The sequence below is a fragment of the Caloenas nicobarica genome, chromosome 5 (assembly GCF_036013445.1).
Source record: "Caloenas nicobarica isolate bCalNic1 chromosome 5, bCalNic1.hap1, whole genome shotgun sequence".
Classification (NCBI taxonomy): Eukaryota; Metazoa; Chordata; class Aves; order Columbiformes; family Columbidae; genus Caloenas; species Caloenas nicobarica.
This window is the reverse complement of record NC_088249.1, coordinates 28849191-28864183: the sequence shown is the minus strand read 5'-3', so window position 1 is coordinate 28864183 and position 14993 is coordinate 28849191. Positions and strand designations below refer to the sequence as shown.

The 14993-nt window shown below is 40.4% G+C and overlaps 1 protein-coding gene across 13 annotated transcripts in view; it reads right to left on the bottom strand.

Moving 5' to 3' along the window:
* HECTD1 (HECT domain E3 ubiquitin protein ligase 1) overlaps positions 1-13668 on the bottom strand; it is a 64850-nt gene extending 51182 nt beyond the window's left edge. For 10 of the 13 annotated variants that reach the window (XM_065635140.1, XM_065635142.1, XM_065635139.1 and 7 more), the window contains exons 1-2: positions 13517-13668; positions 11017-11301 (exon numbers count right to left, since the gene is read on the bottom strand). In XM_065635140.1, the coding sequence (XP_065491212.1) occupies positions 11017-11156 (140 nt within the window). In that variant the 5' untranslated portion in view covers positions 11157-11301; positions 13517-13668. Of the gene's footprint in view, positions 1-11016; positions 11302-13306; positions 13459-13516 lie in introns of those variants that run through there. The other 3 variants (XM_065635130.1, XM_065635131.1, XM_065635129.1) reach the window with 3 other exon arrangements.
* Between the last annotated feature and the right edge of the window lie 1325 nt (positions 13669-14993).

Below are 14993 nucleotides of genomic sequence, written 5' to 3'. Positions count from 1 at the left end.
AAACAAAGGCAGCCCAGGGAAGAGAAACCCACTGCTTTCTTGGAAGCAATTCTAGCAACCAAGCACTTTCTTGTGACCAGCCTCTCTTTTTAATGAAGCGCCAGGTAAGCAAATACAATCAATACCAGTAAGAACTAAAGAGTAAGTCAGACAAGCCACGTTATGTACATGTCACTACTGCACCTTAGGCACCTTACTGCTTCCTTAGGCAGGCCAAAATAGATCAAAGGGACTTAAAGCTGTCTCAAATATTTGCTGTAGAAAATTAGGTCCCATCAGTGTTACAGACCCTAATGCTGTTCCAACTAAGACTATGCTCAGAACTAAAACGTACTTACACGGGTAGTAAAGCAAAGCATTTCATGAGTACCTGTACCACAGTGGCCGCACATTGGACTTGCCTTTAGGAAACCATCTACATGGGAAAAACAAGGCTTCCAAAACTTGCCAGGACAGCAGGAAGGCCGAGAGCAGAACTACAGCACTGAACAAACTGACAGGACAGCAGAGCAACTAATGTTAGGCTTTTAGTACACTCCCCTCTACTGAAAGATGACGCTTTTGACTTCCAAGAGAAAAGAACACAAATAAACCTTTCATCACTGCAGGCCTCAACTACCACTGAGGGAAAAAGCAAATAGCATAATTCCTAAACTTAAAACATCCAAGTATCAAAATCGGTTTCACCATGTTGCTTTCATCAAGTCCATATATTAACTAAACCAAATAATTTATCTCAGAAAAAGAAGAAACTGTGACAGAAAAAAAAAATTGTCGCTGTATCCTCAAAGTTGTGGGGAGTGGAAATCACTTTGTTCGTAATGACCTATTTGTACTGGAACAAAAAGATAGTGGTGAGTTTAATACAAAAAATATATCTATTTTTTAAAAGTTTTTACTCTTTCAAATTAGAAAACGATGGCTAATAGGTAGCTCTAAAGTTTAGATTTCCATTTAGGAACTTCTACTGAATATGAAAACTAAAGAAATTTATTTCTTTTTTTTTCATCTCTAAGAAGCTATATTAACATCACACTGGGCACTTCCTGAAGTATTAGGTTGGTGCAAAAGGAACTGCGGTTTTTGCATTGTTGAAATTTACCATTCAATATTGGAATACATTCTTAAATAAATGTGGTTACGTTAAACATTTTAATGTGCTTTCCTCGCTTTACGTTTTTTTGCTACTGACTTATTACTTGCTGTTTATTTTAGACTATGGAAATGATGGTAGACAAAAAGCAAATTTGACAAATTTTCTTATTCGAGTTCAAAACGGGTCATAAAGCAGTGGAGACAACTCGCAACATCAACAACGCATTTGGCCCAGGAACTGCTAGTGAACGTACAGTACGGTTCTTTCGCAAAGGAGATGAGAGCCTTGAAGATGAGGAGCATAGTGGTCGGCGATCAGGAGCTGACACCAACTGAGAGCAAATTTTGATGCCGACCCTCTTACAACTGCATGAGAAGCTGCCGAAGAACTCAACGTCGACCATTCTACAGTTGTTCAGCATTTGAAGCAAATTGGAAAGGTGAAAAAGTTTGATAAGTGGGTGCCTCTTGAGCTGACCGAAAATCAAACAAAAACAGTCTCCGTTTTGAAGTGCCTTCTCTTCTTCTATGCAACAATGAACCATTTCTCGATCAGATTGTGATGTGTGACAACAAGTGGATTCATATGACAACCGGGAACGACCAGCTCAGTGGTTGGACCAAGAAGAACCTCCAAAGCACTTCCCAAAGCCAACTTGCACCAAAAAAAGTCATGGTCCCTGTTTGGTGGTCTGCTTCCAGTCTGATCCACTACAGCTTTCTGAATCCCAACAAAACCATTACATCTGAGAAGTCTGCTCAGCAAATTGATGAGACGCACCAAAATCTGCAACACCTGCAGCCAGCACTGGTCAACAGAAAGATCCCAGTTCTCCTCCACAACAACGCCCAACCACAGATCACATAACCAACGCTTCCAAAGTTGAACAAGTTGGGCTACAAAGTTCTGCCTCATCCACAATATTCACCTGACCTCTCACCAATCGACTACTACTTCTTCAAGCATATTGAAAACTTTTTGCAGGGAAAATGCTTCCACAACCAGCAGGATGCAGAAAATGCTTTCCAAGAGTTCGTTGAATCCCAAAGCATGGATTTTTACACTACAGGAATAAACTAACTTATTTCTCATTGGCAAACATGTTGATGGCAATGGTTCCTATTTTGATTAATAAAGATGTGTTTGAGCCTAGTGATAGTGATTTAAAATTCACAGTCCAAAACTGCAATTACTATTGCACCAACCTAATACTTCAAGGGAGTCCTCTCAAGTAGAGTGATTAGGGACCTACTTAGTGAATTAATGAGGTTACTCTGTGTTACTCCTTAGCAAAAGACTGACTTTAGTGAGTTAATGAGGTTATTCTGCAACCAACACCACAGCTCTTGCTAATTACTTAAAATGTCTCAGTTCTAGATGTCTACCCAGCTCCATTGCTGTACTCCCAGGGTAAGAGCTTCTGCTACTTACTGTCTTGTGAGTCTTCCACCCACTATGTTTCCAAGATCTTACTAGAAGACAGGTTTGCAAAATACAGTTTTTAAAAGGTCTGAAAAAAGTGCTATTCGGTACCAATATTTACCCTTTATAACCTAACCCATTAGGATTAGGGTATTAGAACATTCTCTGTTCCCTGTAGTGACATCAAGAACTAAACCACACAAAAAAATGCTGATTCTGCATGATTTCTATTAAAAAATATTCATGCTTTCAGTGTTAAAATGAGTTTATTAGATTGTAAAAACCATAATACATGAATTCTGTAATAAATGTTCTGCAGAGGAAGAATGTAAAATTGATCTAAAAATCAATATGATTGTGATGTTTAGAAAGTGATCTCAAGAAAGGCTAGGGAAATTTATCAATACAATTATATTACTACAGCTTTTACAGCATTATAATCAGCGTAACTCTGAATCTCTCCTTCCCCCTCGTGGTCCCCACTTTAGGAACAGGAGTATCCATAGGGATGCAAACTTCTTAAATAGCTACAGCAGTAAGCTCCTGCTAGCGCTAAGCTCGCAAACTCAAATGAAGTGACTCACCTGATTTTACAGCTTGCCAGTGTAAAAAGATACCAAGGAAGTAAAAACAGGCACTGTAAAGTCTTTTCTACAATTACATTTCATATTTTAAATGCACTTATAAGCCTCAGCCAAAACAGCAACCATAATGGTAAAGACCATCATTGTGTTAAACGCCAACATAAGGAAAAAAGGCAACCCCACCTCATCCCCAAAATGGGTAGCACAAATGCTGCTGGCACTAGGGTGTGTTACCCGGCTCCAGAGCCCCCACCATGTGACAAAGCCTCGGGCTGCAGCCGCCGGCTCCAAGGCATGTGACTTGTGGCAGAAAACCAAGCTCAGCTCCCTGCCAGCACTTGTGCTGGGTCTTTAATGCAAACCATCTGCTGGGACAAGTGGGAAAATAAGGAATTACATGTGCCTACACTATTTAATAATTATTTAATACGCAATAATTTTAAGTAACTAAAAATTAAAATACTGAATTCAAACCTCATTAGTAACTGTTTCTGAGGAAAAATATACCAGTTAAATATTTACAAGAATGTGTCAGGCAACTGTAAAGCTTCAAAGAAAATACAACCTGCACAACTGATTTGTTCTCAAAGCAATAGTAACACCAACTTATTTTTGATTAATGATTGTTTTTCCTTTGTGTAGCTCTTTCTATGAGAGGAGATCTCAGACTTTCTCTCATTGTTTCTTTTGCTGAAATACCATTTCGTTTCCACATAGGAATCAAAAACATCAGCAGAGTAACCAAGATCATCCACAAGAGAACCCCCTGCACACCTGCATTGCCTGTTTGTGTTCTTCTGGAACCATTTCCAAAACATATTGTACACTGTTTTCTTACGATTCTGTTACAGAACAAATAAAGGCCAAAAACCATCCACTTATGTATAAGACTTCAGATATACCACACTATATTTTAAAGGTACGACCAAATTAACTGAATGACTAAAAATGAACTGCTAATTTAGGAATTTTACCACAATTATAACATACTAAACTTTTACAACTCTGAATCTCTCTGCCCTTACCTGCAATCACAGCTCAGGCCAATAAAATAAAGCCAGAAAATTAACAACTCAATCCTGTATCTATTCCAGCAGAAACTCTATTCAGAAAATAGAATAAATTAATTTAGAAAGCAAATTTGACATTTAGAAACACTTTCAAACTTCCTTTTAGCTAAATAAAGAACAGACAGCTGAACCCTCTTCCAAGAGTCCACTATTAGGAGAGAACATATCATCTAAGTATTCACTTACACATTCAATAAATATCAGTTGTGTAAAATGAAATGAAAAAATGCACAAGAAGAAACAGCTTCTGCAGGATAATTTCCAAATTTCTAAATAAATTATTTTTAGCTTTGCTCTTGAATTTACAAAGGATGTGTCAGGCTGCCTTTTGCATTTTTCAGTATCTTATAAAATACATGCCATGCCTCAGGGTAGTAATTCCACATATGTTTGTTCTCCAGTCTCCAGAATTTTGTAAATATTTTGCAGAAACTTGGTCCACAATAGATGAATAAATTAAAGAACTTGAAACTACATATATTTCTGCCTATGATTTCCACTAGTAATAACCTCAGTTGTGCACACAGATAATGGTTTGAGCATACATTACATTTGTACATGTTTCAAAACTAAATAAGCAATTAAAACAAAAAGTATGATTTTGTAGGTGCGTCTAAACATGTGCATCTCCCCAGTAGCTTCTGCTGGGTTTCCAAGTGCTCAAAAAGAGAACTGACTTAAACAAGAAAACTTCATTTCCACATTACCAATCTACTGAACATCTACACTGTCTATGCCTCTTCCACAGCCTCTTCATAAGAGGCCAATCTTTAAAAGAATTTGACTAGTACAATCATTCAATAAAGGATGCCCAATATTTGAAATTCCGCTAATAGCTATTTTATTATTGGTCTCGTCCAATCTATTAGAAGATGGAATCCTTCAAAAGGTCATTAACTCACTGCCTTAAAATTCTGAACCCATCTTTTCCATAGTACTTGCAAGAATAATTTCAATTTTATCCCACACACAAAACCCTGAACAAGACCAAAGATACTTGATGATACTACTGGAAAAAAATGGAAAAAAAATGCAGACTAGCAAATAGTGACAAAGACAGTGTGATGAGTTATACAGAACTGTCTGGACTACTCAGAGGCATGGGTTCATTTAAACAAAATGTGTTTTAACACGCACAAATGCCAAGTTACAGATCTAGGTAATACATCAAGCCATGCCTAAGAAGCAAGCAATCATACCCTGGAAAGCAACTCTGAAGATAAAGAACTAAAACCACACTTCCTGTACAATGTTTTGGAAACATTTAGCTAAATCTGGGATGTATAGCTGGTAACAGTAAGTTAAATGTACTACTATAAAGACCATGGACAAAGGCAAGTCTGGAAAATATTTCTGAAAAACTTGGAAACTGAAGAATGGGGGGAGGGAGAAATCAAGAGGTGATGAGATCCTTGTGTCCAAGTACATTCACAGTAAGCACAGTATTGGCTTTTGATCCAATAGGAAAAGGTGGACTGACTGCCTGCCACAGAATGCAGCAGTCCAGCCAATTCATATGGAAAAGGACAAGCAAACTTCAACGACAAAGACAAATAGACAGTAGATTAAATAGTGAAACAGCAGGTAAAATTAGCTAGGATGCCCTACTGGAAGCATTACCTATACATCACGGCTGTATAAAACAAAATGCTCAATTCAGTAACAACCAGGTAAGATACAGAAGGCTACAACAGAAGAGAGGATGTCAATTTAGATGACCTCATCTTCCCTTCCGGCCTTTGCAACCATTAAGATTCCCAAAATGACTTGACGAGGCTAATTAACCTCCATAATACCCGTGACAATAAGGCCATCATTCCTATTTTACAAACAGCAACCAGAAAGACTTCGGTGTGTTAAAACTCTTACCACTGCAAAAAACCCAACTACCCAACAACAACAAAAAACAGCCATAGAAACCAGAAATAGTTCTAAACATTATGTTGTAACAAGACAGCCCCCTAAAAAATACAGTACACACCCCCACTTCCATCTCAGGGCAGCACTCTTTAGCTTGTGTAAGATCCCACTGTACTGGAGCCCACAGAGTGAATGACTCCAGTGCTGGCATTTCACTGCTGCCACATCCTCTGCCTTCATTAAAAGGCAAAAAGCATTAGTAGGAATCACATGAGTCTTGCAATTGTAAGGCCTACAAAATTTCATTTAATGAGTGAGATGTCTGCATTAGTCCTAACCAATAATTCACTAAGAATATATGTTTTCCATGGTTTAAAATAACGAAAACTGTAGTCTGTTGTTAACAGCAATACTTATCCTAATTTACTTAGGGCTGCACTCCAGCACAAAACTGAAATAACGGCGTGACTTTTTTTTTCTTCTTAAAAGAAAAAAAATGAGCAAATCTGCAGGACACACAAAATAAAACCAACTCTATATGGATTGTACTGCCCTCCCAGACTGCTAGTTTAACCACCATTGTTATAACGGATCTGTTAAAGGGCACTTTACCACTATCTGAATTACAAAGATGTTTTGAAAGTCAGCCCAAACTTTAAAAATAGGCCTGAAAAACACCACTTGGGATTCCTGTCCCTATCTCTACAAGACAAATTGGTTTTCTCCATATATCTAATTTTGATTTACTGGAGTTACACAATCCTGATAAACACAGGAGCCTGTAGTTTTAAGCAATCAGGTGGAGGTAAAGCTAAACCATTCCACATAATTCTACCACAGTCTCACTAGCTCACATCAACAGTCCTTCGTTCACTAGAATTTCTTCTTACACTTGTTATTACATGTTAACAAATATATTTCTTCCCTAGTGAACATATACTTAGGAAAGAACAAGGTTTACTGTAAATTGAAATAAACATATTTGATCTAAAAATAAACTGACAGATTTCTGGTTTACACATTAGAACCCTACATTCTGATCCTCTGTATAATTTTTGGTTTTATTTGTCAAATAAGCTGATAACTCTTGATAATTCTTTGCTGACCAAATCTGTTAACGCTAAATATACAGAGGTGACTTAGGGCACAGTCAAAGGGGAAGATATGCTTGCTTTCTCTTTCTGAGCATTAGTGAGGTCTATTTCATCCATCCAGTGAAGAAAATATTTTACTCAGATTTTACTTTACTTGTTATACAACTGCCTTGTTCTACAAGTTTTCTTTGCAGTTAAGGAAAATAATTAAATAACATCTTCCTTGCTAAATACTTCTACCCTGGCCAATAGGGAAAGAAAATATCAACACAAAGCCCGGATCTGAGGAGCTCTCGTTTTATTTCACCAGAGTGAAACAATCAGGGTGAAAAATGATAAACTGAAACACCTATGTGGAAAAGGGCTGTATTAATAATGTGGGATTGTAACTAACAGCTTCTACACCGTCTTCGAAATTACCTATAACAATTTAAACACTAAAAATTTCATTTCAATTATGTTTATATAAAATGCATACTTAAACTCCTGTTAAAGTTGACTTAATAGCACACAGTTTAACAGTGGGATTAACACTTATAATCACAACAAGTTGAACTATTTTACTCCAATTCCACCACTTAACAGAACCATTTCTGTTCACTTAAGCTTCTGTAGTTCAAGCCACAGGCTTCTGCTGCTGGTAAAATGCTAGCCATTCTTCATGTCAAGTGACGAACAGTGTCTGTGACTCATCATCACCAGAAGATGAATATGCCGCTGATCTTTGTAATGCTAACATGAGTAACACTAAAAATAATTTAATCAGATGTAATATGTAAATCTGTGGAGAAGTAAAGAAACGTCAGTTATTTGGCATCACTACCTGTTATTGGCTGCATACCCCGCAATCTCTTGCGATACTGCCAGAACTTTGCTGGAATGCTCCGAAATACACCACCATAGATTTGTGCCTACTTCCATTTTTCTGATTTGATCTGAAACACTAGTTTCAATATCTATTACTCTTCTACAGAAACAAATTATTAGCTTTACAATATACTATTACCATACCACATAACCCTATTACTTTACGGCAATAATGAAGCGCAAGATTTTGAATCTATCATTTCAATATTACCCACTCCCTCCTCACCCAAGTTTGTCATCTTTCTTTGCTAAGTGTATTGCCCTTAACTCCTTAACATTTCAGTCTGAAAACAGTGTTGTGCTTTTAGGGAAAAAGCATAGCATTCATGTCAATATTTTTCATGTGTCTGTTTCATAGCTTTGCCAGTTCTCACCATATGCAGCCTTATATCACCACATGTACTTCACTAAAATGATGAGCTTTTTCTTAATTTACATCATATGAGCAAATAATTTCTTATGTAAAAGTGGACTAATACTTAAAGTCACAGTGACTGATCCCTGAAAAACATCATATTTTATTCTCCAACAAATTAAGATTCCACCTTCCATGTTTCAGTTGTTGGATTCCACAAATGAAAAATTTTCTTTAAGTTTTCTTAGTCAACATAATTAATAGCAATAAACAATTCCAAGATCTTGAAATAACATCTCCACAGCAGGGAAAAATTAGGGAATTCTCTTCTTCCTTAACAGAAGAAAAAATGTTGTGAAGTCTAGAGGTTGATGCTCTTACTGAGAGAAAAAAAAAGGTCCACATTAAAAAACAGGCATACACTGAAACCATTTTCAAAATTAGTTCCTGAAAAATGTGTTTGGCAACGCTTCCGTCACATGGTAAATCTCCTATTTAGACAAGCAATAAGTCCTTTACAAACATTGCCGAAAAACAACTTTAAAATATTATCAAAGATTGTTTTAGTTACCCTCCCTCAGCACATGACTACTCAAGTTTGGGTTCTGGCTACTTGAACTGTCATTTGGAAATCTTTTAAAAATACTTTCAAGACATCATCTGTTTCTTACAGAGAGTTTCAAAAAACCCAGCCAACTTCTTCAGTGGGTTTCAAGAGCAGCTTGCTCTTTCAGGGAACTAGAGGAGTCCTGTAAGGCCTGATGCTGGCATGAAGCAAGAATATGGTTGGAAGGAATAAAACTGGTGAGTGATTAATGGGACGATGTTGCTCTCCCTTCTGAAGGTAATGAGCTACTATGTCAGCTGTGGAACCATACCTTCAGTGTATTCATGGTGCCAATTAAAAGTAGCAGCTTCAACTTTACTGTAAAATCACTTGAACAGGCAAGGAACCTTGATAACTTTTTCCCAATTTACACTTTATTCTCATCTGTCTTTGAGGGAAGCTTACAGCAGCAAAAGAGATCAACAACTCGGAAACACAGTAAAATTAAATTATATCAAGGCTCAAAACAAAAATTAAAATGCCAAATGGTATTTTAAAAGTTTCTTCTTTCAGACATAAAACCTGATTTTAAAACCACAACACTGCAATAACTATTTAATTCATTTATATTGAGACATAAGTCTGTTCTAAATAAAATCCATAAAAACACACAATTCGTTTATACTTCAAAAGTTGGTATTTCAGTCCTGATTCCAAAATACCCTGAAGATATCCTTGAAAATGCTTATGGCCAAACTTCCTGCTTCTGTTCCACACCGAATATACTGAAGCAGGAAGTTCACACAGATTTGTCAGAAAAGTTCATTCTTAACTATAAAATTATTTTCTACAGCAGCAAATTAAGTCAGGAAATCACCTCTTCTGAGGCTGAAAACATAGTGCTCCACCAGCAACAGTGCAATGAGGGACAGATAGGGAGATGCATTCGACTTCCCTACAGCAAGTCTCTTTCAAGTCAACATGTTACCTGTAAGCCCGCCAAGGCCAAGATCAGGCAATTTCAAATTCGAAAGCAGTGTATAAAACCGTGTCCACAGTTATGTAACTACTATCAATCCAAATTTTAGAGATGTTTGAATTTTCCACTTTCTGTAATAAAAGTAGTCATGAAAGACTAACAGCTTTTAAGAGACAAGCCTGAAAACTGTTCTCTGTTGCAACGTTTAGTTTTATAGCCCTAAACAAAACAGTCACCTTCTTAAATGCTTCTGTACCCATGCTCCTAAGAAGAAGGATGTCTCAGAAAGACAGTAGCCATACTCAAAGATGCAAAGGAAAGTGAAAGTAATGAAAAAAAGATAGAAAAGAAGAACATGCAAAAGCATCAAAATATGAACTAGAGAGACCAAACAAACAAACAAGGCACCAAAAAATGTAAGGAAAGTCAGATTTAAAAGTTGTGATTGTTTACACTTTTGCTACCTCCCTTTCCATACTACTGGTGGGCCCTCACAGGAAGCAGCGTAACACATGTACAGCAACACTATTAAATAACAGAAGTGGTTACATCAGCATTTTGTGCTGTGAGAAATACATAAAGGAGCGAGACCAGGGACTGACCTATATGAAGCGTACAAATGCAGCCGAGAAGGAGGGTGGCATGAACAGCAATTCTTCAAAGAAGGGGCAAAATATTTGTGTGAGCAGTGGTTAATATTTGTGATTTTTGTTTGGATTTACAGAGCTCAGAAAAAGCTACTATATCTCTTGAGAAAAGTGTTGCAAGACTATGGATGCTTGAACACATCTAGGTGATCATTATAGTTTTAACGTAAAAAGAAGTTTTTTCTACCATTAAAAAACCCAAACGGAACAACTCAAACAGTTCCGCACTGCAACTTCGAATACATTTCTTTAAATTAAACAATCAGATCATGTGTCCGAAGGGGCACTGCAGATCACCCACACGACACTACATTTTTAATCAGGCAACAGCACTTCACACAACATTAACAGAAATTCTTAATTTCAGTGATCTACACTGCGATTCAATCTGTAAAAACACTTCTGAGGCTGAAAGCTTCTAGGAATGTTAAATGTTATACACAGCTATCAAGAGAGGAAAACAACATTCTGTAAACGAAAGCCAAAACTACTCACGTTTCAAAACAGCGATCCACGTTGTCTGACATCAGAAGTAGCATGCATAGCTGTTCCAATGCTATTAGCTGCATATCCCTTTCATCGCCCTGCCCCATCTGCAGCCATTCCAGCAATGTGTCTGGGTCCACATCTGCCATGGTTCTTTCTTTTAAAAAAACAAAAAAAATTCCACCTCGCTTAAATTTAAAAGTACCAAAAATATCCTTTAATTGTTCAAGACAGACTAACTTGAGCACAATTAATGGCTCTCTTCAGCCAGCCCCAGGCTTTTGCAGTTTTCACCTGGAAAAAGAAAAAAAAAAAAAATCATCACAATCCTGTCTTTAAACCTTTTGGATTTGCTCCTCTCTATAATGTATGGCATATTTTTGAGCTGACATTAAGAAAAATTCCACATATTTGACCAGCAATTATTTCTTTCAAGCTTTATATGTGAGTAAGTGGGAATGAGTTTGTTCTGTTTCATCGGAAATAAATTTCTAGTACCAGCTGACAATCCAGCAAGACTTAGAGCCTACTGTTATTTACAGCCTAACTCAAAATTAAAACTTAAGTAGAAAAACTAACCTTAACCCTTTTGTATATTCTCAAAGCTAATATAAGGACTAACACTGTTGTCTTGCCTACCCCCTTTCCTTTAGTATCATTTTATTAGTGTCCAACTTTCCGAAAGATGGATTATCTCCTCAATAAAGTATTCAAATAGAGACATCAAATTTCACATTTTAAATACAAATCCACAAAACAAAAAGATTGAGATGTACAACTGAAGACTTAGAGATTCTTCGCAGAAGTTTTATTAATCCTTCATCTTTTAAAATAGGATTTGAACATAAGGAAAATAAGCTTTTTAAGTCAAAGAATAAAAAAGACAATTTAAGAATCACTTCAATTTTCAAAATTTGTGTGTTTGTTGGTTTGGATTTTTTTTAGAAAAAAAGTGTATCTAAAATCATGGCTTTAAAAAATGCAGTGAATAATTCAAATAATTCATGTACATATAAGGAAAACAACATTATTTGTTGGCCCAATGCCATAGCTGTACATGCAAGCTGAAAACCAAAAAAGTCCCTTAAAAATGTTAAGAGATACTTTTGACCTATGTGCTTGCTTTTTACTTTGTGTTTTACTAACAAATAGTCAAAGTCACCTCTCATGCCTAAGAACAGGGCAAACATAACTGTTCTCATATAAAAACTAAAACAAATGTTACAAGCCATTCTCTCCAAATTAAACATACAAGAAAAAAATTGGCTATTTTTAGAATATAGCTTATAAAAAAAGAATTCGTTTACCAAACTCATATGTAAATATGAGATGCTAGACAGTGTCCCCACAAATTGGGGCAGGGGGGAGTGAAGCTCGATCTGGACAAAGTCTGCCTACTTGTTTACTTGCTGCCAATGACTTAATAGTTAAAAAATAACTCCACCAAGGGCAAATCTCCAAAAGAGAATCAGAAATTGGTACTATATGCAGAAACGTACACCGAATCAGTAGTGCTGTTTCACTACATCTTCCAACTCAAAGATGTGACAACAGTGTGACAGATATTATTTGTTTATAATTTAGGGCCATAACGACATTACAGATCACTCAATTACTGCTTGCCACTTATATATTTTTGTTATTGCTGCAGTCGTGCTGCAAAAAGCAATTCAAGCGTTACCAAATTCATGTTCTGTACTTTAAACAATGGCTGTGATCCTCCGAGCTGCTTACAGACTGTATTTCCTGTTCCGAGACTAAACAAAACTACTTTCAGCCAGTACAAGTGGGATCATATTGTAGGTATAGCACATCTCCCTACCGCGACTAAATGATTAACTTCGGGGGGAGGAGGGCGGGAGAAGCGGGGGAAAGGGTGAAGGCAACATAAATAACAAAATAGAGTGAAAGTGGGGTAAGTTCAACACAGACACCTGCCGTTCTTCCACCCCAGACGGGCTCTAACCAGACAGAAACGAACCGCCGAGCAGAAAACAGAGCAGAGTAAGAGGCCGGGGCTCCCGGGAGGGCCGCGTCAGAAAAGGGGCCAGGCCGCAGCTGAACTCATCCCCCACCGCCCAGGCCTACACACAAACACACACACACACACACACGGGCCCCAGGCCAGCGCACGGCGATCTGGGGCCCGCTCCCCACACCCGGCCTCCCGGGGCAGGGGAGCCCTCGCACCGCCTCCCCCCTCCCCCGCGCACAGGCCAGCCGGCGGCGTGAGGGGCTCCCCGGCAGCGCCGCCCCGCTCTGCCCCTCAGCCCCCACAGCGAAATTTTACGGCACTCACCGCCGCCCTCGCCCAGGGTCCCGGCCCGCAGCCGGGCCTCCTGGCCCGCTCCCTCCAGGCCTGCCGACACCGACCCGCCAGGCCCGGGCAGCGACGCTCGAGTTCCTGGCGAGCCGCAGGCCTCGCAGGGTGACCCGGCCTGGCGGCTCAGGAAAGGCGCCGTCACTCCAGCGCCAGCCGAAGCGGCCCCGCACCGCCCCCGCCGCTCACCTCAACCTCCCCCGGAGCCTGCTCGCCGGAACCGACCCCTCCTCAGCGCCGCGGGGAAACAGCGGGAGAGGCGAGGAGGCAGCGGCAGCAGCCCGAGCCCCGCAGCAGGCGGCAGCCAGCGGCATCCATGGCGCTCCGCCCGGCACGGGATTGGGTGGGAGGAGGGGGAAGTGAGCGGCGCCGCGGCCTCGGGGGGAGGAGCTGGCGCCGGCCGAGCGGCCGCTGGGGGCGCTGCGGGAGCGGCATTCCCGCCCCTCCGCCTCCGCGGCTGGGGCCGGGCGCTGGCGGCACAGCACCGCGCGGCTGGCGGGGCCTGGTGTCCCGGTGCCGCCGCCAGCGGAGCCGGCGTTCCCCGGCCTGCGCCCCGGCGGCGTCCCGGGGCGAGAAGGGCCGGACGCTGCGGGCTCGGCGCCCACGCTACCGCACCCGCCTCTGCAGGAGTCGGGGCCGCCGACCCGAGAGCCGCGGGGGCCGCGCTCCCCTCGGGTGCGCCGCGCCCGGCCCCAGCGCAGCGGCCTCTGCCTGAGGGGAGCCCCGGGCCCCGCTCCCCCGCCCGGGCGCCGCGCCGAGAGGGCCCTGGTGCCCCAGGGTGCCCGCCCGCCCTCCCGCGGCGGTGAGGAGCGGGAGTCCAGGCTCGCCCGGCGTGTCCCGCGACCCCCCAGCCTTGGGTGGCCTTTCCCTGGCTGCGTGGGGATCTGTTTTTTTATCATTACGGATCATTTTATTTCATGCTGTATCCTGGTGGTTCATTTCAGTATCGTATTCTTTTTATTTCCTGGAGTGGGGGCTTATACCTTGCAGGGCCCACTCTTGAAAACACTTTGATCCAGCACCTCTATTACGATGGTGAACAGATGCAAGCGTCGCAGTAATGGGCCTTTCAGAGCAGAGGTTTTCCCTGCACTTACCCCGTAGTGAAATTGGGACACTGCAACTGTGCTGTGTAGCCTGAGACACGTTTTGCAGTAGAGTAGCCGCCACCACGCATGCTGCAAAATGCAGTACAGTTACCTCGCATGTGATCAAAAAACCAAGGAAACTGCTATAAATTTAAAATTAAGGACGTCATAGCAAAGCACTATAAATTTAAAATGGACTAAAAGCAAAGTATCTTCACAATAATTTCCTTCCCTGTAGGATAACATGCGTTTTTCTTAGGAATTTAAGCCTATTAATATAAGTACAGTAAATAAGATTGCGTTTGAATGTCACTCCTACCTATCTCATAGTCATTTCCTGTAATTAGGAGGCTAAAACTGCACACTGAATAAAAAGGCAATAGCAGTTGTGCTCATTTAAAGCTTGCCAAATACAGACATTCTTGTTGTTTGGTGGTGTAATAACACAGCTAGAAAGTGTTACCTTTACTGCTGTCGTTTTTTTCAGAACACAAGAACAGTAGTTCCTTTGTCTCTGTTTCTGATTTCTAAGGCAGCTTAGCCTTTCTGTCTTAGCGTATTACGTCTCTGTTAACTGC